This window comes from Rousettus aegyptiacus, unplaced genomic scaffold, assembly GCF_014176215.1.
Source record: "Rousettus aegyptiacus isolate mRouAeg1 unplaced genomic scaffold, mRouAeg1.p scaffold_m13_p_16, whole genome shotgun sequence".
Taxonomy (NCBI): domain Eukaryota; kingdom Metazoa; phylum Chordata; class Mammalia; order Chiroptera; family Pteropodidae; genus Rousettus; species Rousettus aegyptiacus.
In genome coordinates this window covers 6,054,201-6,078,044 of record NW_023416291.1, presented here as the reverse complement: position 1 = coordinate 6,078,044, position 23,844 = coordinate 6,054,201, and the positions used below count along the sequence as shown (strand labels likewise).

Sequence of the window (23,844 nt, the reverse complement as noted above, 5' to 3'; positions counted from 1 at the left end):
ATACTGATATTCAAGAATTTGAAAGGTTTCGGGTTTTTCGTTTTGGTTTGGTTTGGTCGTTGCGCATTGCGGCACTAATCGAATGGAACCTCAGTTCTGAGAATGCGCGGGCCCTGACCTCTTGCCGACCGGTCAACTTCCGTAGGCCCGAGTGGTTGTCAGTCTCTGCTCCTGGCTCAAACTTGGTGGACCTTGCTTTCTGGTGACTAGAACAGATAGGTTTGCACCGGATAACAAGTTAGGAGACTGTCGCAGTAGTTCCAGATGAGAGATAATGAACCGAGCTTGAGGTGGCATGGGGACATTTGTGCGTAAAGATTCAGCCAGCAGTCGGAAGCCCGGGGCTGATGCTGACACCCCGGGGCAGGCGTGGGGCTTCGGCGTGGGGCCGAGAGCTGACGCCTGGGCCGGGGGGCCTGCCTCCTCCTCCCCCGCACGGCCGCGCCCGCGCCCCGTGGTGCCTGCCTCATGGTCGTCGGCAGGCGGTCGGCCCTTCCTCCCTGGGGCACAGGGCTCCGCTCGCACCCCGACCCGCGCGCTCGCCACGTCGCCCCCAGACGCGGCCGCCTCCGAGAGCCGCCCTGCACCCCCAGGCCGCGCCATGCCCCGAGCTGGATCGCTCTGGATCGTGCGGCCGCGCTGTTCCTCCGCGGCTCTCGCCAACAGACTCCTGTCCGCTGCCGTCCGCCCTGCAGTCTTAGCGCTCGGCAGACTTTCTTCCCGCGCAGAGGGCAGGCAGTCACCGTCCAGAAACCGACAGCGAGTGTTTAAGGACAGGTCCCTGGAAAGCGTCTTCATTCGTCGAACGAGCTCAGGAAGAGGCGTCATCGAAGACGGCGGAGCAGGAGCGGTGAGGAGGCTGTCCCCAGGGGATCCAGCGCCACCCGCAGGAAGGAGGACGCCCGGCCCCGTGAGTAGCAGGGCAGACGGCGCGGGTGTCACGTGCGACCGGGAGACCAGTAGCGCCGCCGTGACGGGGATTAGATGGGAGTTCGTAGCTTCTTTCCATTTCCTAAAGACTTTCCCATTTGATCCTCTAATGTAAATCCCTTCCCATATCATTCCCAGACTAATTTTCATTATTTTTAATCAGGGATGTTAGAATTCTGACAAAAAGAAAAAGAAAAAAGACTGTAGGAGAAAGCACTTCAGAAACTAACATTCTAGACAAATAGAATGAAAGTTGTTATCTTTTTTCAAAAAGAAAATCTAACTTCCCAGACTCGTTTATTTGAGGCAAAATCAATCAGTGAGAGAGCACTTTCTCCGAGCTTTGGCCATAGGCGTGTACACTTTACATTCTAGTATCAATCACCACCTCTCGAAGTCTCCTCAAACACTTAGTCTCCAAAAAAAGGAGAGACTAGTAATGTGCAGATAACAGGCCTTTCTGACCTGTCCTTAGCAGCAGACCTGGGCAGGCGTGGTGGTTTTTCTTTTAGAAAGGTTTCTTATCTAATGATTTCTTAATGCAAAAATGTAGTGAAGTTTTTGATATTTCTCATCTTGGTCAGTCTTGACTTCACTCACACAGCAAGCATCATTTATGTGTGAACTGTGTCTTAGGAGACAGGGTAAACGATTAGGAAACAGAAAAAAAAATTTATATAAATCTGAAATCGAGGACAGCACGGCTAGTTCATTTTATTTATTCACGTTTGTTTATGGTGTCTCCCTGAGGAAGAAAAGAGATGATCACCTCTCCTCCCTTCGTGTGCGGGCCTGCACGCGGAGCCAGCCGGCCGTCTGTTAACGCCCCAGAGACGGACGGCCTGGCCGCATCGTTTGCTCGGCAGACACCTGCGGGCCGCCAAGCCAGTTCTCAGGCAAGCCAAGGACGGGTGAGGAACACTTTAAGCATTTTACTATAAAGTCCGTACCTTAACCACAATGTTTTAACAATTTTTCCACGATAAAAAAATCTATAATGAGCTTTTTTTACATTTTATCAAAAATAATGATTAATTTTTTGGTTTACTTAACGAAGCATGTACACATACAGACGCGTGTGCAGGGCGGAGGCGACTGGTGCTCCCTGACGCCGGGCCTGGCGCCTGCTCGGACCTTCAGCGCTACATCCTCTTTGAGGTGAGTGTTCGCACTGTAACGGCCAGAACGATAACTGTTTTCATTGTATCCATAGTCAGCATCTGTCTGTTGAGCTCGTGTTACGTGCCTGTACTTTACTAGGGTCCGGGAGAAAGAAAAACAATGCCCGTAAGCACTGCATCTAAATACAGTGATTGCAATAAAACGAATTAATAACAACAACAAAAACAAATCTGTCCCTCACCAGCCCTTAAAGCTTATAAAAATGTGTGGCTTTCGGGACAGTAGCGATGCTCTTAGTATCTAAATAGGTAGGGACTAAATAAATGTGCACATACTTAGATAACAAAAATCCCAGGATGGAAATGCATCTTTAAAGTAATTTTTTATAACATTGCACCCACCCACCTGGAAGAATCTGCACTAAGCAGCCGTCCAGCCCAAGGGTTCACCGCAAAATGCCCTAACGGTCCCCACGCCTGTAATCACCCCCAGTGTGCTCGCTGCACCCCCACTCAGAAAGTGTATTGGAGTGGGGCAGATGAGAGTAACAGTCGAGAGATAACTTTGAGTCTGTTCCAGTTTATTTCTTTTTAAATGAACATTCTGAATTTCAGCTGCTGAAATTCACTGCAGGGGCAGCTCGCTCTCCCCCGAGCTGGCCCAGCCCGCTTTCCAACAGCTTCGACTGTTAGAAAGTTCTTTACCTTGAACTGAAATGCGTCTCCCTGCCTTAGTTCTACCTTGTGCGACAGAGGAAAACCATCTACCGCATACGGCAGGCCTCCAGACTTTTGAAAATAATTATCATGTTCTCCCTGCACTTAGTAAACATCGCCACCTCTTCAGAGCACTTGGTTTTGAGTCCTTGGTCTCTGGTCTCTACATGCACCCCAATTTGCTCATATCATACCATCATCACTCATTCAGTAATAATTGAGGACCTGCTTTACACCAGGTATGCTGAGAATGCATGAGTCTTATTCCCAGAACCAGACATATATTCAAGACATAAACTATTAATTCTTTGTTCTAGATCGTAACTGAGAGATGTGGAGAGAGGGCGACGTCAGCCTAAGTGTGGGGCAGCACCGTAGAATTTCCAGGGGATGCATATGGCTGTAAACTGCACACTCTTCCCTTCTCCCCCCACCCCGAGAGTCCAACACGTTCTCTAGGGGAGCATGCTTTGAGAGTTACTGTAGTTAGTGGTTCATGGAAATGTACACAAAGTTTCTCTTCAGTATTTAAAATTAGAAAACATGAGAATTATTGTTCTAGAGTCTTTCATTAATGCAGTTTAAAATTCTGCTGGCTTTTTTTGGAAGTTGAATCACACTTCTGGCAGATACTGAGCATATTGTTGACTAAAATCCTAAGCCTTGCCCAAAGGTTTTGTTGCTAAGCCATGTCTTTGCCCCAGAAGCCACACTGGTCTCTTATCGCTTTATATTTATTTCTGTTAACACAGTGCACTGAGGTCACTCGAGCTCCTAATTCTGTCATCCAGTGTGGTACCTGTTAAGAACAGGGACCGTTTCTGCTCTGTTTTACTGCTCTATTTCTCGTACCGATGACAGTTTTTTACTTACGACGAATGTCATCTACAGAGTCGGTAAACATGCCACTTGTTTTTGTTAAAGTCATCGAAAAGGTCAGAACTGAATAGAGCTGAGTCTGGTCAGTCTCTCACAGCAGACCAACCACCGACTCCTGCAGCTGAGAAGGACCCGCGAGGCGTGGTCAGTCTGGCCCTCATTGCTGCTTTCACACGGTCGTAAAGACATCAAGAAAGAGCCACCCTTCTGCCTAGCTAAAGTGCATTAGTGCCACAACTGTCATGCTTTTCAGACCTAATCCAGTAATCTTGTCCAAGAAGAAAGTTAGACAGATGGGTTTCTTCTAAGTAAATCCATGCAGCATCCTAGTAAACACTGCTTGTTCCTTTTAGGTTTTTCTTTAAACCCTTTAAGCCCTTTAATATGGCATCATGGAAATTTTCATTCAATATTTTCATCCTTTTTTTTTTTCCGAAGAATAAAAAGCCATCAGAGCATAATGTGATGTATAAGGAAATCTGTTAGCACTTAGATCTGTGAAGATTAAAAATATGAGACTAGCATCTTCTTTCATATAAACTATAGGAGAAGAAGAATAAGAGGAGTTATAATTACATTTCTACAAATAACCAAAAGAATCCGTTAGGGACTCTCTCCCTGGATCTACAGTAAACATGCTGCTCTGTGTTAATGCCTAGCGATTGAGCACCTGTCATGTGTAAGGCGTTCGGGAGCATTTTTCATTCACCATCTCATGATCCAGCAACCCTGCGAGGTAGAGACTATCATTCCCTTTCCAAAGACAGAAGACAGACAGTGTGCTCGGGATCACGGAGTGCAGAGTGGCGGCACGGGCTTTCGAGTCTGCCATAGAAGGACTTAGCACGCCCTGCACGTCAGGTAACTCTCACCAGGATCCATCGTCCTTTTCAGCTCAAGGATCTGTGTTCTTAGTGGCAAATACAGATGCAAAGCAGGATTCGAGAAACTCTTTCTTCCACTTTTGCATGTATCAACCTTATTTTTAACAAGTCTGAGCAGCTATGGCCACCCCCCGCCCCGGCCTCTCCCCTCCCTCCCTCCCTCCTTTTTTTTTTTTTTTTTGCCTTTTCTGACTCCAATTCTAGCCCCAAAAGCCCTTTTGGTTGTCAAATTATATGCATTACATAGAAAACTTTCTAGGCCTAAGCAAAACATCTTAATATGTAGTGGGCTTTTTTTGGTCCTTAAAAAGAAATTGGCCATAACCTGAAGAGTCAGGTAACTAGTGGTAAATATAGATCTAAGCTACGAAGTTCTAATAGTTAGTGGTCTGCCTCCTTTGACAGTTTCCAGATGTCTTTAATGGGTGGTGAAATTTTAACCAAAAAATACCTACTAAATCTACCCCCAAAATCATGATATATGTTAACTTGTGTTTAGCTAATTTGTAAAGTGGTCGATAAAATGTTGTATGATTTCCTGTGTCAAAATTTAGGACTTGGCACTAGTCTATTTAGTGGGTAAAACGACCATAATTAACCCGTCAGCATAAATGCCCTGCGTCGCGCCCAGCTGCATGTAAGCCAGTGGCAGCGAGACCGTCAGGAGACGTCACTGTCTAGTAGGAACGACAGTGCACGGCGCATGGTATCTTTTTATCTTTGCTGTTTAACTTGGGAAATCATTGCTTGCCTTACTTGTGAAAACGAACCAGATGCATTATACTTTATATCGCAGAAATACTGATTTGAGGATTCCGCATAGCATCGCTTTAAAATCTTAAGGCATTAGTCCTAATTCTTGATTCATCCAGAAACTCTGCGATTTTAAATAACTCTCCGACTTTCCAAGCAGTGTGTCAGGATATAGACAATGGCTGTTGAGTCCCTGATAGCAATGCTATTTTCTTTGCTCACATGTGCATGTATTTTGTCTGTACATATGGGTCTGCGTGTGCTATGTAAATGTATATGACACTAAATTAACTAATTCCATTTTCCCTAGATGGCAGGGATTGACCGCAAGCTGACCGTATTACTCATTATCCATTAGCTTATGCTCGTAGTCATTCAGTTGGTACATTAACATAGGGCAGTAAGCCAAGCTTATTAGCTTTACTTTCTAGAAATTCATTAACCTAAAGTTCACTCAAAAGCACATGCGCAACTTCATGTGAACCGTAGCTTTATTCTGAGAGGCGTCAGAGCCTGGGGCTCCATCACACTGGGTGGGATTGACTCCCAGCTCTACCACTGACTGACCTTGAGCAAAAATAACTTGAATTTTTGTTCCTGTTTCCTCATCTGCAAATTAGCTAATAGTGCGTCACGTGTCGTGAGGTTTAAACAATTTAATATGCATGGAATACAGACCAGTGCCTGCCATACGACAAGCCTTTGTAATTATCTGGAAAAGTCTGGAGGTTTCCCTGAAGGCTATGTGGAATGACAAAATCAGCTTTTAATTGCATAAGTTATCACCATGGAGATAGCGTTGGCAAGGTTGCTGCTAATTGGGTGGGAGGAGGGATTAATTTCAGCGAGACTTGACTCAAGAAAACAGGATAAAATGCTGCCGCAATAATCTAGACAAGAGATGGGGAGGCCTGAACTGCATGGCAAGTGGTAGTGAGATTAAGAGACGTGAAAAATACTGAACAGATGTTAAGTGCAGTACATAGACCTGGATCACCGTTTGGCTATGGGAGTTGAAGGACTCAGCAAGGACTGCCGGGTTTCAGGCTTAGGTGACATTCTCTATGGCAGGGTATAGGAAAGGAGGAGTTCCCGCATCTCAAGCACCTGCGTGCACCCCAGAGGAAATGGCCAATGAGCAGTCCGTGAGAGCTCAGGAAAAGCTGGCTCGCACAGGGATCAAATGCAGCAGCGAAGAGAATAGTTGAAGCCAAGGAAGTAGATAACATATTGTGTTCTTTGTCTTCTCTTTCATCAACCAGGCAACCGAAGCTCTCCTGTTCTGCCCCGGACTACAACACATCACCTAATGCAGTTCTGAGCATTAAAGAGAAATCACACTGAAGACTGCAACCTTGAAGTTAATTGAGAAGTTTGCTGCAGATGGCTAATGTTTCAGAGGTAAAACCGTTTTTCTACGTGATCTGGGTAAAAAACATGAACATGAGTCCCTGGTGCCACATTTCCCATCACATATTGCAGAATTGCCGACGATAAGCCCTTCCCTTGGTTCCTGGGGACTTAATTTCCCTAGGGGACTATTGTGGTTATTCAACTTTAAGACCTTGTAGGAAGAATCACAGTTATTTCTCTCTGGGGTCTTACTCTGAGCAAGCAACATGGAAGTAAATAGTCACTAAGGAGGAACAAGGAGAAAAACAAGCTTTTAACCAAATGTATGAACAATCCATGTAAAAAAAAAAAAAAAAAAAAAAAAGGTGTGTCAAAATTTTTACAAAAATCATCAACTAGGGACGGTAGTACTGTCCCGCTGTAGCTGCTGGTCACTGTAGTCTGTGAGAATACAGGACCCACCTTGCTGTCCCCAGTGTAGAGAGGTGCGTTTCATCCCGCGCTGCATTCTGCATGCAGTGACTGGATGAATACTGTTTCAGGCAGGGAGAACACCCGACCAGAAACCAGAACTAAGGCTCAGGCCCCCGCTCCGCCAGTGCCTGAAGCCGTGATCTTGGACAAGTCTTCTTTGTTGAATGCAGATTTGCCCTAGCGTTCCAGAATTTGGTGATCCAAAGAATGCATTTAATGAAACTGCTCTTTAAAAACAATTTTTTTTTTTTTTTGAAGAGCTTTACATATACATTCGGAGCCTTATTCATTCAGGAATAACCTTTGCCTCAGAAGGCTCATCAGTCAATGTAATATTGGAGAAATGTCTCATTCTTAATCGTAAAAATAGCCTACCATCTCCTAATGCCTGCTTCATGACTGCATGAGATGCTCCGTGAGCTTGCTTTAAATTTCACAGTAAACCCAGTGAAATGCTAGGATGTTCTTAGAAGGGAAACTGAGGCTTATAAAGGTTAGGTGATTTGACCAGTAAAACTATATAGTTCAGCCTTTAAACCTGGGTCTCTCTGACCCTAAATTGTTAAGGTGCTTCAAGAACTGGTTGTTTTGGGATCTACATTGTATGTATTCTGGAAGGAACTCCAGGCGGGGAAGACAAAAATCGCAGCATTATCACCTTCCAGGGTCTCCCCACTGGAGGTGCCCAGAGAGCAGCCCAGGTGCTCTCTGCTCGTCCCCATCTTGCCGTGTTTCCCCCCTACAGTTCGCATTCGCCATCTAAGCTGGGACGTGGCCGATGCACCGGTTCCGGACCGCTATGCACTGCCAAACGCGGAGCTAAGGTAGATTTCAAAAGACACTGAAAATGTATTGCAAAATGTACAGCATTTATTCACATACAGACAAAAAGGCACAAATTCTACTAAATAGTTCAACAAAAAAATACAGCTGTCCTTGACTAGTTTTATAAATACTTTCAAAAAGGGGGTAGAAATAAATACAGGATTGGGCCATGTCATATAAAATAGTCATCTCTACATATACTTTGTTTAATTTCTGATTTTTAACTCTTCATGCACCTTTTTTTTTTTTTCAATTTTAGCTGAATGGACACCAAGCTAGGCACATAGTGAAAAATCCTCTGTACAAGGTTACAAATGTAATGACGTTTGTCCATTTCAAAATAATTAAGATTTGTACACAACACATATAACCTTCATTTAGATTTTGTTTATAACCTAACAAATGACATTCCAGGCAACTTTACAAAAGTTTAACTAGCCTACATTTTGACATAATACATTGATCATAATCAAAGATATTTCTTGGTCAGGATGCACAAGGAAAGATAGATAAAGCTTAAAAAAAAAAAAAAGAGCAAATGGTTCCATACTAATAGAGTGCAAGTGGGTAGGTCGGGTGGGTGGGTGGCTGCTTACGGTGGCCTCCTAGGGGGTTCCCAGCAGGACAGGAAACTAACTCACAAAGCTATCATTATACTGTCAGAGAAACCGTGCTCTATACCATTTGCATTTCAAAGCAGGAAGAAAAAGTGTGGGCTTTTTTGTGTTTTTATGTTTTTGTGTGGGTTTTTTTATTTTTTGTTTTTTCTTTTTTTTTTTTTTTTGGTTCAGCATAACTTGGAACGCTTGAAAGCTTTTCAACCTAAATGCGGGGGAAAAACAGGTAAGGCATTATTTTTGCACAAAACTAGCATTCCTAATAGTGCAAATGAATCTGGTACCTCTTAAAATGGTGAGAGGCCATACACTTACTAGGATTAATTTAGATTTTCTTTCTATGGCTTGACAAATTATCCCTCTGTATCTCCTCCTCTCACCCATAGCTGCTGCCGTAGTCAAAGATAGAGTCCACCTTCTTCTGTATTCAGCAAAAGGTTTTTTGCTCATATGCAAAAAAAAAATCTGACTTTTAATAAGTTAGGCTATGAGTGAATGTACAACTTGGATTCATAAGAAACTTCTAATATCTGTAGCAACAGCTTATCTGGACAGCAGTCTTTCAAAATGAGCCCCACGGCTCAAAAATAAGTCAATCTGAAAACCTGGGTCATCCTTTCCCCTCCCCTGAATTAGCTACTAAAATGTATTCAAAAAGTTAAGACTTGGTTTGGAAATGTCATACATACAATGGGGACGCATCGGATCTATTCGATCATTGATAAAACTTGCATAGCAAGATGGAATTCATAAGCCGTTTGCTGTCGACATCTGGAAGACTTGAAAGGTAACTACAGAACTCAAAGCATTATTCGTTAAGTATCAGAATGTCCCTGCCACGTGGAGACAGATGTATAAATGAATTAGGAATCTGATGTTAACTGATATTAACAAACTAAGGGGCAATTTAAAGGAAGTTGGGCTGTTCCAAGTACCCATAATTCTAAATCTCACTATTTAAACTTTCCTTCTCTTAAATTTGATTCACAAGTACATTGAATTCCAAAGAAAATTAACAGGACCTTAACACTATCCACTGTCTTAATACATGTGCACTGCAGTGAGTGCAAAAACAGAACATTGTACTCAAATTTAATGCTAAATTTATTATTGCTGATAACTTACTAGTTATTGCCATTTGCAATTAGAAAGTCCAAGTTACAAATTAGAGCCTAGAACTCTGACTCCAGAAAACTTATTACATGTCAATCTCTTTCCTGTATAAACTTGGTCAATGGTAACAGGTTATCGCAACTTACTGCCTTTCTATTGTTTTTAAAATATAACCGATTTCGCATTTTTTTTCCTTTTTCTTAAGGAATCCGTTCACACTGGAAGCCCGGATTCCCCAACATACGCACTAGTGGTTGGCTCCCGGAAGTGCGACCCACCAGAGTCTGGCAGTTCATTGCTTGGACTTGAATAGCCGTTGTCTTGTTGGAAGCCAGATGGGCAGGTAAATCCCAAGCTGGCCCAAGAGACAGTGGTTAGGGAAGAGGACTGGTAAAAAATGGGACCTCAACTGCCCTTTCTCAGACAGACCCTTTAACGGCCTCACTCACCCCCACCAGTCCTGCGCCCACAGCGTCGTCCCATGGCTGTGGGCGGCAAGACCCTGCTGCACTCACCCCAGACCTCCAAGCGACAGCAGATCTTCCCGGATGACCCTTCTTTCTTTTACGCGTGCTCTTCCCCATCTGCTGTGTTTACACATGAATTCCCTGGAGTCCCTGAAGCTGCAGGGCTGCCGGCTGCATACTGTGATGCAACAAAAACAGCCCCGTGGGCCAAAGTATAAATAGGGTTTCAAGATCTACCACAGTCCTAGAAAACGGGTTTTATAGGCTATTAAATGGTGTGTGAGGCTTTCCCAGCAACTGTGTCTGATTCCGTCCATTCAGGTAACCGAGAGGTTTGTGCTTTGGGGAGAACACAGAGGGCCATAAAGACTCGTGCGGCTTCTTTACGCCTTGCCCTCTTCAGAGACCGACTCCATTCATCCTCATGTTAGTGTTTAACTCAGCTCCTGGTCTTAGCAGTGTGTTACGGTTACAATCGAGTCCTGTGTTTCCTCAACAAGTTGCGAATAACACTTCTCAACAATTTGTAAATGCCGGAAAAAAAATCCAATCTGAATTGCAAGTAAACGTGGGTGTGCGCAGCTCAGGTGAGCTGGGGTCCGCGTGCCCCTGGCGGCGCTCGCAGCGGCTCCGTGGCCAGCCCGGCGCCCTCGCGGTGTCATCAGGAGGCCAGGATGCTCCTCCTGATGATGTCCGGTCTCCTGCCGATGGTGCCGCTGGCCTGTGTGCACTTCTTGTCTGGCGCCTCGCTCTCGGAGTCGCTCATCTCTGCGTCAGGGACGTACCCGTCATTCTCACTGTCAGGTTTTAATTTGCTTTTGGCCCTTTCCTTGGCTGCAGCTCGGCCGGAGCCCAGGTAGGGGCGCTCGGGGTGCTGGTGGCAGGCCCCCCCACAGGCCTCGCCCTGCTGCTGCCGGTCCCCCTTCTTTGGAATCCGGAACCCTCCCCAGTTCTTCACCGGGCTGGCGGGCGTGGTAGGCACTTTGACTGCGGCCTGGTCACAGCTCCCCTTGCCGAGCGAGCCGTTGCACCTGGGCGCCGGCTCCCTCCTGGCACCGGGCGCGGGCTGCCCCGCCCCAGGGGAGGGGGCCGCTCTGGTGGCGTCCAGATGCCTCTGGGCCACATCCGTGGGCCTGAGAGGCTTGTGGCTCTGTCTGAAAGGTCTGTCCTTCCCGTCCTCCTTACCGAGATCGCAGTGAAAACGAGGGTCCCCCCTGCTCCCGGGGTCCGGTGTCAGCACACCATTCTTCTGTTGTGCTGACAGGAGGCGCACTTCTGCGAAGGTCTTTTCGAAGCTCAGGAAGCTCTCCGGGGCCCCCGCGCCTTCCCGTCGCCCACACGGGTCGGGCTGCTTCAGCAGGGCTCGGCCCTCAGCCCCAGCGCCGCTCTGCGGCGCGTCTCGCTTGTGCGGCCTTTTCAGTGAATGGACCGAGGAGGTTCCCATCTGCTTCCTGAAGAAGGCGGAGTGCCACTTCAGGTCCTCTATCTTGGGGGCGTCGGGGCCCACAGAAGGACTGTTGAACAGAAGCATGCTTCCCAGGGAGGAGGAGGAGCAGGAAGAAGGCACACCTGCGGGAAAACCACGAAGACAGAAAAGTGACAGCAAATCCGAGAGGATGCAGTTCTCCACCCTCGGCTCGGCCCTACTGATGCACACGTCCCACCCCACAAAGAACAGGCAACCGCCCGGCTTCTAAAACTGGTTTTTATGGCAAGAATATTATCTGCCATGAGAATCCACGTTCAATCACATACTCAATTTAATATGCTATGTTTTCTAAAACAGCTGCAGTTCATGGAATTTCTCATGAAACATCTTTTCCAGGAATGTATTTTCCTTACAACACAGCAGGTGACATGCTCCCCGGGGAATCGCGCGGCCAGGCCCTGCCGCCCCCCCACTCGGGTCCACCCAGAGCAGCACCTGCTCCACGGGCCGCAGCCACCGGCCGCAGCGAAGACTGCAGCGTCTGCGTGTCGAGAGCATCTACACGCTCACGGGGCCATGAGGACGAACACCGGGGAGGGCACGGAGCGGGCGCCGGACGGCCGCGCAGTCATTCCTGACTCGTGGGCAGTGCTTAAAGATGCGCTGACCGTGGAGTTAGACTGAACTGTCGTCCAACACGAGGATAAGCTAAATCGGTGTTTTTTAAAACATTTCTGATGCAAATCACAGGAAGAACTGAATTTCACATCACCTAATAAAACTCACTTTTCACGAACTCAGCCTTCGTCATCTGGTACACACTGTGACATTTTCTGTTTCACTTGTTTTAAATGCTGGTGACGACCTGAATTCCCGCGGCCACAGCTACATCGCTGCGCTTGGTTCGGGGCCGTCAGGAGGGCCGTGTTCCAGCCAGCGCCTTGGCAGAACGCAGAGGCCACTCTCCACGTGCGTCCCCCGTGAGGCGTGGGCCACCAGGAAAGCAAGGGTCCGCCCAGCGTCCCAGGCAGGACGTGCCACTGAGCGGACACGGAGCCGAGCCAGCGACTCCAGACATGAGATGGGCCCAGGCGAGGGGCGGCCGTCTCTCGGCCCGCCGTGCCGAGGCGCCTGCCTTCGCAGGATCGAGCGGGAGGCCCGCCTCCTGCCACTGCCGAAGTGCGGGAGAACCCAGCTAAGGGGGGCTGACAGTCTGCCCCTTATTTCTGTCTACTTGACTTGGGATCCACGTCTCCGAGGAGTCTCTGACTCGCAAACCCCCATAAGCACAACCTCCACTGAGGACTCTCATCCAGCGGAATGGCCCGGCCCAGTTCTCAGAATCACAGAGCAGAGCTTAAACCAGGGACCCCGAGTGACACCTCTATATCGTGGCCATCTGCCCAGCTTCACCTGGAGTCCTCCATCTACAAGGCAGGAGGCTGACCTACACAAACGAGAACACCGCTGACAGCCTAACACTGGAAAAGGCACACCGGCGCGCCCCACAGGGTCTGCTCGGCAGTCCCTGTGGCATCCCGTGGGCAGGGTTATGCTGCTCCGAAGCCGCCCACCTAGCATGGCTCCCGTCTCACGGGAGGGAGGGCTGGGTTTCCTTCTCTGCGGCAGCAGCAGGACTTCTGAAGGTCTGCGTTACAGCGGTCACACAAAACACTCCCTCACCTTGCTCAGTCTCGACCACTTACCCAAGGAAAAACCTCAGCCATGAAACGCAGAATGCTGCCTGCAACATCCATGAAAAATGACTCTAGCGAAATCAGATGCAAACACTCTTCACAGCTTATGTTTACAGGTAATCACTCGGCACACGAAGACTTAGCGAGTGTCGCAGAAAGCCTCCAGTGTCCAAACTCCTGCATTCGTGGCCCTGGGTGTGGGCTGGGGGCTGGGGGAGCTGCACCAGACAGCCTTCCCCCTCCCCTGTTCATGCAGGGGTGCAAAGGCCAGGGGTAAGCGCGGCCCCGTGTATTTGCACCCAAGTGGAAACGACGAATGAAGAGACAGAAGTTCACTCTCCAGAATCTGAATGAAACTGCTGTTACTTATGACACCCTGCTTATAAAAAATGATTTTAAAAGTCTTACAGCTACACTCTAGCCAACGATATAAGCTTGATACAGCCAAGAAATATTTCCTCTTGGGAAAAAAATGTCTCAGGTATTAATAAGATGATGCCACTAAAACTGTTACTTCGAGAATGTCATTTCATGTTCTCTAGGCTTTTTTCTCTTTGTTCAAGTGACCAATTTATAGCAAATCTTCACTTAGCATCATCAAAAGGTTCTACAAATTTAAGCAAAAGGACACATAACAAAAGCAGTTTAACCGGGGGCTAACTGATATAAACAAGAATGAAGTTCCTATGGCACCTCAATGTTATAATGAGATCATGTTGAGCAAAATGACGTTGTTCAAGGACCTGCTGTCCCTCTAGTCATATATCTCTGGTTGGTGTTAGTAAGCCAGAATTTGGATTTCGACATAATAGGTTATAACAACGTATTGTTTCTATGGGGTCATAAGAAAGAAGCTACAGTAACAAAAAGTCACAAAAGCAGAAAAATGAAAGAGTGAGCCGGCCGCGACTCTACAATGCAAGCACTTTGAATGCGGGTGCCGTCGCTCGAGAGCCGACGGGCCGCGGGGCCGCGAGGGCCACCTGCTCCGTGAGTCCGCGATTCCGCCCACCTGGCCCACACTCTGGCCCACACTCGGCGGATCTCCGGCCCACCACCGCGACGCATGCTTTCCAGGGCTGCCGATGACATGCTGGTGGCTAAAGGCAACTGCGACTCTGGGCCAAACCCCTTTCACAGGTCAGCAGAGCCCCAGAGCTGTGAAGCCACTTGCCAGACTTTGCCCTTGACCTCCAAGTAACTGCGTGATTTCCCTCCTCTCTTTGCTTAGTCCGGAGCAATGTGAAATGGAAGGCGCTAAATGAATGAATGCTTGGTGCTGACTCTCCAAAGTATTCAAAACTCCACCCACACCAATGAAGTCCACTGAGAATGGATTCTAAACGTGGACAAGCGCCTCGCATATGCAGTCGTACGATCTGTGGACCACGTCACATGGGCCCAAGGCTAGATCGTCCGAGTGCTCGTAGGTGCCCCTGGGACCCTGCGTTCATGAAGGCTTTGCATGCAGAAGCCACTGTGTCACGTGAGCCTTGCAGCAGTTCCTAAGAGGCAGCTTGAGGTGTCTCCCTCAAGTTACGTATGAGGCAACAAGGAGGACCTGGGGGTCTCGGGGCATGCTTGTGTTGGCCTTGAAGTAGATGCAGGTTATAGGATTCCACCCAAATTTGAGGTCAGATTCTTAGCCCTTTTCCTTATACAATGATGCCTCAAATGCCTATAGATTTCTTTAAATCTGAAAGTCTGTGCTTAGATTCTTCTGGAGGATAGATGAAAGAAAATTAGACCATTATTTCTTTCCTTAACAGAGCGTTAAGGCTTACACACCTCTGCCCTACTGTTTGACCTACCCGGGCTTAATGCATACCTGAAACTCTTTCTTGCTCCAAGAGCTTAGTGTAAAGATTGAATATCTGTTCCTGGATTTTGCACACAGATCGCTTAATCTTTTCCCTGCGGGTCACCATGTAAGTGAGGTTCCGAACCTAGAATGTAGAGAATAAAGATTCTAAGTGAGCAATACATTGTTACAGTACTTTGTGGCTTTTTTTTGTTTTTTTTTTTTACCTGAGAAAAGTTGTCCTATTAGGGCCTTGACTGACATTTGAAATCAAAGGCACTTTAAACATTTTATTCAATCTCTAACCTCCCTTGGGCTGCTAACAGGGACCCTACATAGACCCCCTCAGTGCAGGCTGTAGCAGCAACAGCTACGCTGTGAAACACCTGCGGAACTCACACGAAAGCCCTGCCGCCTCCACCACACCCAGCCTTGGGCTCGTCCCAGCAGAGAAGACAAGGCCATCGGTGGCCGGTGGCCAAGTCCAGACCTGCTACCTCTTTGCCAAAGGTCTCTGCTTATCACCCGTCGGGACCTTCCTCCTCCATGAGTGGGATCGTCTGGGGGTTTAGAGTCGTTCAGAAGCCGCCTGGTCTGCGCTTTATCGAGCATCTTCTCTTAGAACCAGGTAAGAACAGGGTCCAGGGCCGAGAATGAGCCACCTAAAAAAGTCCCTGCACCGGACCAGCTGCAAGACCTAATGGTCACCAAGAATCCAAGTAATCTTGTCAGCCGGACACTGAACTCTCTGGACTCCTGGAGCAAGTGCGCCTGCACAGTGTGACGTCTCGGGGCCTCATTCTCGCTTTGCCGGGAATTTGCTGCCCCGACATCTCTCTGCGTCACTTGAAAGATGGCACCACCCTCTCCCCGATTCATTTGTCAGTCACTGAAAAGACCCCAGTGCTAAGAGCTCTGCTTCGGTCTGATGTGCAGCCAACGGGGACCACATGCACGTTCCAGCGAATGCTATCGGATCAACACTTACATGCATTCCGTTTTTAAGGCCACCTGTCACCAGTTAGTACAGAAACAAATTTAAGGAATTACTCCCCAGACCTATCGGTAAACCTGACTGCAAGTTCATGGGCCTGAAAACACAAACAGACGCAGCAGAGAAGATACACAATTCGACCTTTCCTGGGGAAGATGTGGACCGGCCCGCCCAGGTGGGCTCAGTGGCAGGAGTAAAAAGGGACTGTGTGTCCCCATCAGCTCCCACGCGTCAGGGGCATGGCTGCGTTCTCCCAGAAGCCACGGCTTCTTTACGCTTGGTGACCCCTGCCCGCCCTGAAATAGAAGTCCAAAGGTCGCAACTTTCCCGCTTGGCAGGGCGGGTGGCAGCGAGCCACACACACAAGACCGCCCTGGGCTTTCGTACCGACACCTCGGCTAAGGATCCCAGCTGTGGCCAAGGAGCCTCGTCTGCAATCGCGGCGTAATTTCTGGCCTTAAGCCAAACGCCACGCCAGCCCTGCACCCCTAACCGACTCGTTCGCCATCTAGGATCTTCCTAACCCTTCTTGATTATAAAGAAGAAGAAAGTTTATCTTAAAATTAAAGACCTGAAAAGCAACTCACTCTCCCTGTGTCTGAGCGAACATTTTCTCGGCGTCCTTCACCCTGTTAAAAGCACGGCCTTTCTCAGCTGGCCTCAGACCCCCAGGCCAGGGGGTGGGTGTCCTCTATCAAAACCCTGCGACTCGGGATGGGCGTGGCTAACAGGCTGTTCTTTTAGATAAATACTGTTCCACCCAGGAGCGATTAAGGGTGGAAGCTCAAAAAGAGGTGGGACCTAGAGCCACATCACAGATTCAAAACTTTTGGAAGACAGAACAGTTTCTACATGAAGGCTGCGGATCTGACCTCTGGAAACAGGCAGTGGCTTCAAATTCTGACTTCCAGGAGTAGACAGGTGGCTCTCCTGCTGTTCAAGTCAGATGTACAGCAGAGGCACATCTGTCTTCTCTTAATTGAATTTATGGAAGTAGAAAATAGGGAGGCTGTATCGTTCCAATTTAATTTTGGTGGCTTCAACCACTTCCCCCAGGAAAGGCTTCCACCCTGGCCGCTAAGTAGGAAAACACCACTTATATTCCCTGCGATCTCTGGTGAGAAACCTGTAACTAGAACCCCAAAAAGCAAAGTTACGTTCAGTTGGAACACTTCAGCCCCAGAAGGACCCGGCCCCCGAACGCCCCCTCCCTCGTGCACAGAGCACTGCTCACAGGACGGCCTGCCTCGGCAGCCTGCGTGTGGAGAGCGGAACTGAAGCTCTGTCCTGAAAACACCTGGCCTGGCCCTCCCTGCACACGGCTCTCACAGACTTCTTCCCCTGCCTCGCCTTTCCCCAGGTGAACTGCCATGGAGGAGGCACCAGCGAACACCAGCCCCTGGGGGGGGCTCTCCCGTGCGTGTTAGAGCTGAGCTGGGCCTTCCCCAACAGCAGCAGCAACCTAAAACCCAGAGTCCTGGCCCCCATCCCGAGCTGCTAGAACCAGAGGTGAGGTCCAAACATCTGCATCTCTGTTCCGAGTCCAGGTAACGTCGCTGCTGGTCGGGGGCCACACTGAGGGCCACCGCCCTCAGCAACCCGAGAGGTTTCCGGGGTTTTCTCGAGTCCCGAACACTGCTTGCAATACTATTGCAACACTAAAGCGTAGCATGGCTTTGTTCAGGGACAACTGCAGCCTCTACCAGACCTTCGAAGGTGACCATTCCACTGAGTGTTGACCGGGACGGGCCCCCGGGACGTGGCGCCTTTGGACACCCCAGCCAGCGGTGCAGAGCAGCCGTCTTTATCTAGCGAGCGCTCACTCGCAGAACTCCTGCTTGTCGCATCTTTCAGAGGACAACACTCAGGGGAAAGAAATCCCACCAGAGTTGAAGCGGCCTGGGGAACGGGACGTGGCCACCTGACGCACATCGGCAGTCGTCTTTGCAAAGGTATTACGTTCCCAGACCCTCCTGAAATCTAGTCCTGTCACCTAACTCTGATCCAGAACTGGCTCCCGGGTGTGCAATGCCCAAGGTGTGGTTTCCATCACGGCTCGTCAATCGTTTGCCTTTCTGACGAAGGCCACTCATCTGTCCGTTTAGGCACTGCCACACCCCTCGCTAGTTCTTCCATGTGCGGAGTCTGTGTGCCTGCTACGAAGTACCAGTGTGCAAATCAGGCAAAACGCTAACTTAACTGAAAAACAAAGTGCTGACTCACGACTTGTTCTTGATGTCACCCCTGCCTTGAGGAACCTTTGGCCAAATACATTGTGTATAATGACAAGAACTGAAGCTCTCTGGGGCATGGCAAAGGTTTCGATTTTTTAAAGCCTCCACTATAACAAGCCTCATGGCAAATTTTGGAAAACATATTTTTCATTATAATAAGCCCCTTTTAAACTGACACTAAACACCCTAAAATCTCTTAGGCTCCTTAACAAATATAAGTAATGCCACACACACGTACACACGCACAAACACACACAGAAATCCTGATTCATTCCCTGCTTGGCATCAGTCTACTGAAAAAGCAACAGTGGTGACTCCAAAAAAAATGTTTAGAATTTAATTATAAGTGTGTGTTAATCTGAGGAACTTAAGTACAGAAAAGAGTTAGTATACCACAAGCATTTTCTACACTTTTATTTTGTGGTGATTGTGAGACAAACACAGTCCAGACATCAGACTTCTCGTCCTCCCTCCTGCAGACCACCTGGCTCCACAGCGCATGCGCCCCGAGTACAGCGGACGTTGCGAGGGGGCAGTGGCTTCGCCAGGACCCCAGCCAACCCCTCCGAATCTCATCTCTGACAACAACGCCACACGCATGTGGTCGGGAGGCGAGGTCGTCTTCACACTCACCACCAGGTGGGGTGCGGGAGCACGAGAGCCTCAAAGCCCTCCTCTGACGCCCGCCCGCCTCGCCTGAAGCCGGATCCTAACCTGGTCCCAGAAAGGGCGTCGCAAGGAGCTGGCACTCGGGCCATCCTGAAGGGTCTCTAACGAACACTTACAAGCGCATGTGCTTTCGGGCCGCCTCTCGCAGGCCGTGCGGGGCTCTGTGAGAGCTGGATCTTCTGGTTCGGCACTTCAATCCATCCCTATTCTTCGCCTACACTCTCAGACCATCTCTGAGTCCGTCCTGCCCAGGCAGGTGCATCGCTCCCCACTAACACAACAGGTGCTCGAGGAGACAGGCTCACCGTTTCAGCCACGAGGTGCTGCTGCCTTTCAGCTCAGGCCGCCACGGGCCGGAAGCCTCAGCCCAGCCCAGCCCAGCCCAGAGCACCTGCGAACTCCATCAGCCCAGGGCCAGGCACAGAGGGCACCAAGTCGCAGCCCTGGTGAGCTGGCCTGTCAGACAGAAACCACCTGCAGGGAGCAGAGGCCCCGGGGAAGGGGCGCCTGCTCCTAATCATTCCTGTAGCAGGAAGAGAGGAACAGCCTGGGAACGCCAAGGGCAATGGGGGGAGCGGGGGGAGGGAGGCACAGAGCAGCGACAGCTGAAGTGCCATCAGGTGCGCCCCTGCGACACACCCGGCGCCCCAGTGCACCAGGCTCGCATCCCAAACCCACGTGGACACACAGACACGGACACACGCACACGCGCACACACGATAATGTGTTCCCAGCCCAGCGATGACTTAGCACCTCACTGCCCGGAGTCCCTTCTGTGACAGACGTGTGTGTAAGTGCACACACACGCCTGCCCTGCTCCGTGACAGTCCTGGGAACGCCCATAAAGAAAGGGAGGCCAGAGAGGCCATGCTGAGCCCTCCGCGTGGGGCCAGTCAGCAGCACCCGGCGTTGGACGGGACCCTCCTGCCTCCGCCCGCCCCGCCGCTCACTGAGTCCATCCTGTTGTCTAGCTCGGCTTATAAACAATTCTGAACCAACCCCTTGGTCACTTTCCTGGGGCTTGGTTCCCACTAGCTCTAAAATAAAGGGGACACACAGCCTGTTCGATCTTACAGAAGAACAAAAAGGATTAAGAGAGTGTCTGAAAGTTGGAGGACCCCACTCCGCGGCCGTCTCGCACGCGTGTACAGTGAGTTCACCGGCCCCACACCGGAGCCAGCACAACCTCCTGCTGCCGTATGTACAGAGGTCTGAGAGTGAATGGACCGGCCACCGTTCCTTGCTCGGGGCAAGCGGTGGCCCCTGCGCAATCTTCTTCGCTAAGTCACTACAAAGTGTCAGTGTCAATCATTACCCTCTCCAGGTCCTGCCGCAGGTGAGTGAACAGCTGCAGCCTCCTAAACAAGACATCCTGCTCCCGCTTCGCTAGATTGTCCTCTTCGTCCTTCTTTGGAGTGATCAGGGGCTTGTTGAAGTTGACCTTCCTCTTCAGCTTCCAGTACTGGTACAGGAAGTCCACCACCTCCTCGGGCAGCCGCAGGGCCCTGGCGACGTCCAGCAGGTTGACGAAGGTGTAGAACTCGTCCTCCAGCTGCTGCAGCTTCTGCTTCCGGACGCTCACCCGGTGGGCCTCCTCCTGGTTCTGCTCGAGGCCGCCCAAGGGCTCCAGCGGGCTCCGGGGGGAGCACTCGGGGGCCCCGTTCTCCTGAGTGGCCCCCTCCACGAGGCTCTCCTCGGGTTTCCTGTGGGAGCTGTGCTTCGGGCAGTAGGACTTGAACTTGACCTCATCGTTCTCCGCCAGGATGGTCTTCATCTCCAGGCCCCGGTCGAAAGCACAGGTCACGTGGAAGGCTGTGCGGCAGTTCTTCACGGAGCACTGGTGAGGACACGCAGAGAACAAGGGGAGAGAGAGTTACGGAGGGCAGTGCCAGGCCCTGGGGGCCAGGCTCCCCGCACGCACCTGCCCAGGGCTGCACCGCAGCCTGCGCCGTGGCGTCGCCCGATCAGCCCTGCAGGCCCCGGCAGGTTTGAAACAACGCCTGGCAGTTACGGAAAAGCATCGGGTGAAAGGCTTTATACCCGAACCCTAACTCTCCTAGAAAAGCAACTGCACCCCAATCTCCTCCCACAGTGGACACGGCTACGCAATCAGCCCGCGAACTCAGGTGGCCCAGGTTACACGCAAAGAGCAGCGCGCACGCTGGGGCATCCGTGTGGTTCTCCAGCTCTGAGCGGTCAGTGTTCACACAGGAGGCCTGAGTGAGAAGAACCGCGAGAAGAACGGCTGGTCGGAGCTCTAAGGGACCCAGCCCGGCGAGCCCCAGCGCCGGTGGGGAAGTGCGTGGCAGGGGGCGGCTCTCCTCCAAGCAGCCAGCGGCTGCTCAAGATGAGGAAATCGGATTAAAAACCCCCAGAGAGTAAAAACAAAGACCCAGAAGACAAGGAGACCCCAGCCCAGGAGGGACCGGCAAGGACACCGGCCAGGGGCAGAAGGCTCTGGGCAGCAGAGCGGCACTGCTGGCCGCCCCCTGCGGCATCTGGGACTGACCGCAGGGGCGGCAGATGGGGTCCAGGAGGGTGCCGAGAGGCCAGGGGTCGCCGGGCTGCGCCCCGCGCCCGCCCCGAGGCTGAAGACTGCGAGCAGCAGCCCGGCAGGAGAGCAACTCCCTGCTCCCCCCGTCCGATCTCGCCGGCGGAGGCCTGGACGAGGTTCCTGTGCTGACTGAAGCCAGTGCCTTAAAAGCGGCACTGTGCTTGCAAGGCCAAGTGACGCTGGCTCGCAGGGGAGCAGAACCAGGTGGCCCTGTGCCAGCTGAGAAGCTTCGACTCGTTCGCCAGACCCGAATCCACAGCCGTGAATGACAGAGGCTGCAGTTGGGGCTTCCCCCCGATCGCGTCGGGATGCAGGAGGTGACTCACTGCCAGTCACGATTTCTTTTGTTATTACAAAGTCTCTTTTACCAAGTACAGAAAATCCAGCTCCCTTCACCGGTCCGTCATTATCAACACTTAAAGCACATGAACAGAAATCCGTAATTTCATCTATAAATAACCTCAATTCCAAGAAATGTGTGAAATCAGCTTTAGTGGCAGAATACGCACACACACACCTGGCCACCATCGCAAGGTGCTCCTCCCTTTCGGCACGCAGCCAAGTAGGAAGCACACGTGGGGGCAGAGACGGGGCACTGTCTGTGTTTGGCTTAAGCTGCACTGAACCCGGGCCCTCCGGCCCGAGGAGGAACGGGCTGAGGCGGGACGTTTACACAGGGCTCTGTGAGGACGCCAAGTGGCCTTCCTTTGGGTTTTCCGATTCAGGTTGACTCAGCAAACAGATGTTACAGAAACGTCAACCAGAGCCTTCACAGTTGCAGACATTTCAGAGAGGAATTCTTTAATAAAACTGGTCCGTTCTGTGAAGATATGAAAAATCATCAACTTTCTTTGGCCTCTTCTCCTTCCAATTAATGCTCAGGGAAAAAGAGGTCAACGGCAACAAAGCAGCCATCTTACCGGCTCCTTTCTAAAGGGAACAGACCCCCTGTAAACACCAGGCGAGGACCAGGACCGGCCTGCCAGGGCAAGGACACAGAGGCTACCCTCTGAAGAATGCGAGGTGACTTGGAAGAAAATGATCTCCACTGTCCTGGGTTTGCCACGGCTTGCTTGTTTCCTGCAAGCCTTCACAGGGGTATGCACACATGCACGCACAAACTCTAATGCCTTTTTTTACTTTGGAGCTTTTAAAACATTTCTCTCCTGTTCTCTCCCAATACGACTTCTCAAGCCAAAGGCATTTGTCATGTTTTAGTTTTAAGCAGATTATATTCACATACAAAAATCTGCACTATTTCCAAGGTCCACGGCCAAATCCCACCAGCTGTCTCCTGCCTCGCCCTCCGAGTGTCTGTTACCGTCGGGATTCTTGGACAGCATGAGAAGTGATAAGGAAGGAAAGCAGAACTAGTTGGCGTGTAAAATGAAAAAATTTTAAACCACCAGTCAGTGGATACCTTAACAAAAGAAATATTTATCAGCCAAAATACAAACTGGATTTGCCAAATGAGGTCATTTCCTTTAAAACGTGGGACTGGCCATTTGACCAAGCTCCTGGAGTGTGTGCTGAGCTGTTGCGTTTTCTGCATCGAGAGAGAAGCCACCCCAAAATGGCACCTCCGCTCCACATGCGATGAGGAGACCGAGGGAGAGCGCGTGGCCCTGGGCCGGTCCCTCCCGAAGCGCCAGCGTCAGCCGTAGGCATCGGCAGCAGCACTGGCGGCCCGAAGGCACGCCTGCCCGGCGACGCCCGCGGCCGAGGCCCGACAGGCAACCACGCAGGTGGAGGTTCAGACAACGTGAGAAGCAGAGTGGCACCTGTGTCCCCCCTTAATCCGGTCTACCTTACGGTCTTCTATACCTGTCTGTGTGTGGACAAATTCTATACCTGTCTGTGTGTGGACAAATGCAAGCAAAACCTTACATGCAAGCTACACACGCACATGCACGCACATGCACACGCACACACAGCCAAAAAGAACCAGATGATCTGCAGACTGTGTTCAAATAGCAGCTTCTGCAGAGAACGCCCAGTGCAGTGGGTGTCCCTCCAGACAGCCGGTGCTCTAAGGAGCCCGTTTCACCAGACGCAGAAGCATCAGCACACCGGCTCGGTGCCGCACAGGGTGCAGCCAAGGCCTGACGCCCCACGCATACGCCTCGGACACCAGCGGTGTCAGGGTCAGCCAGGGGCAGGTCTGCTGCTCAGCACTGTAAATGGATGAGGGCAGCCGACCCCTGGGTGTCGGGAACGGTCCTCCCCCAGAGTGTCGGGAAGAGCTGCCAGGCTGGGAGCAGGCAGCGGCAGCAGTGACAAACTGGGACGCCCCTGCAGCGTGTGCGGGCTCTGAGCTGGCCTGTGGTTGCTAA

At 50.5% G+C, this 23,844-nt stretch overlaps 1 protein-coding gene and 1 long non-coding RNA gene across 20 annotated transcripts in view; one reads left to right on the top strand and one right to left on the bottom strand.

Annotated features, from left to right (window-relative positions):
* Positions 1-2,094: 2,094 nt before the first annotated feature.
* Positions 2,095-8,834, top strand: LOC118612414. Its single transcript, XR_004954844.1, has 4 exons — positions 2,095-4,508; positions 6,547-6,685; positions 7,857-7,935; positions 8,728-8,834. It is a non-coding gene; the product is annotated as an uncharacterized LOC118612414 (long non-coding RNA).
* The window catches only part of JADE1 (jade family PHD finger 1), a 264,676-nt gene continuing 248,791 nt past the window's right edge, over positions 7,960-23,844 (bottom strand). For 17 of the 19 annotated variants that reach the window (XM_036233485.1, XM_016155762.2, XM_016155765.2 and 14 more), the window contains 3 exons: positions 20,273-20,794; positions 15,088-15,205; positions 7,960-11,702 (listed from right to left, as the gene is read on the bottom strand). In XM_036233485.1, the coding sequence (XP_036089378.1) occupies positions 10,795-11,702; positions 15,088-15,205; positions 20,273-20,794 (1,548 nt within the window). In that variant the 3' untranslated portion in view covers positions 7,960-10,794. The remainder of the gene's footprint in view (positions 11,703-15,087; positions 15,206-20,272; positions 20,795-23,844) is intronic. The other 2 variants (XM_036233484.1, XM_036233491.1) reach the window with 2 other exon arrangements.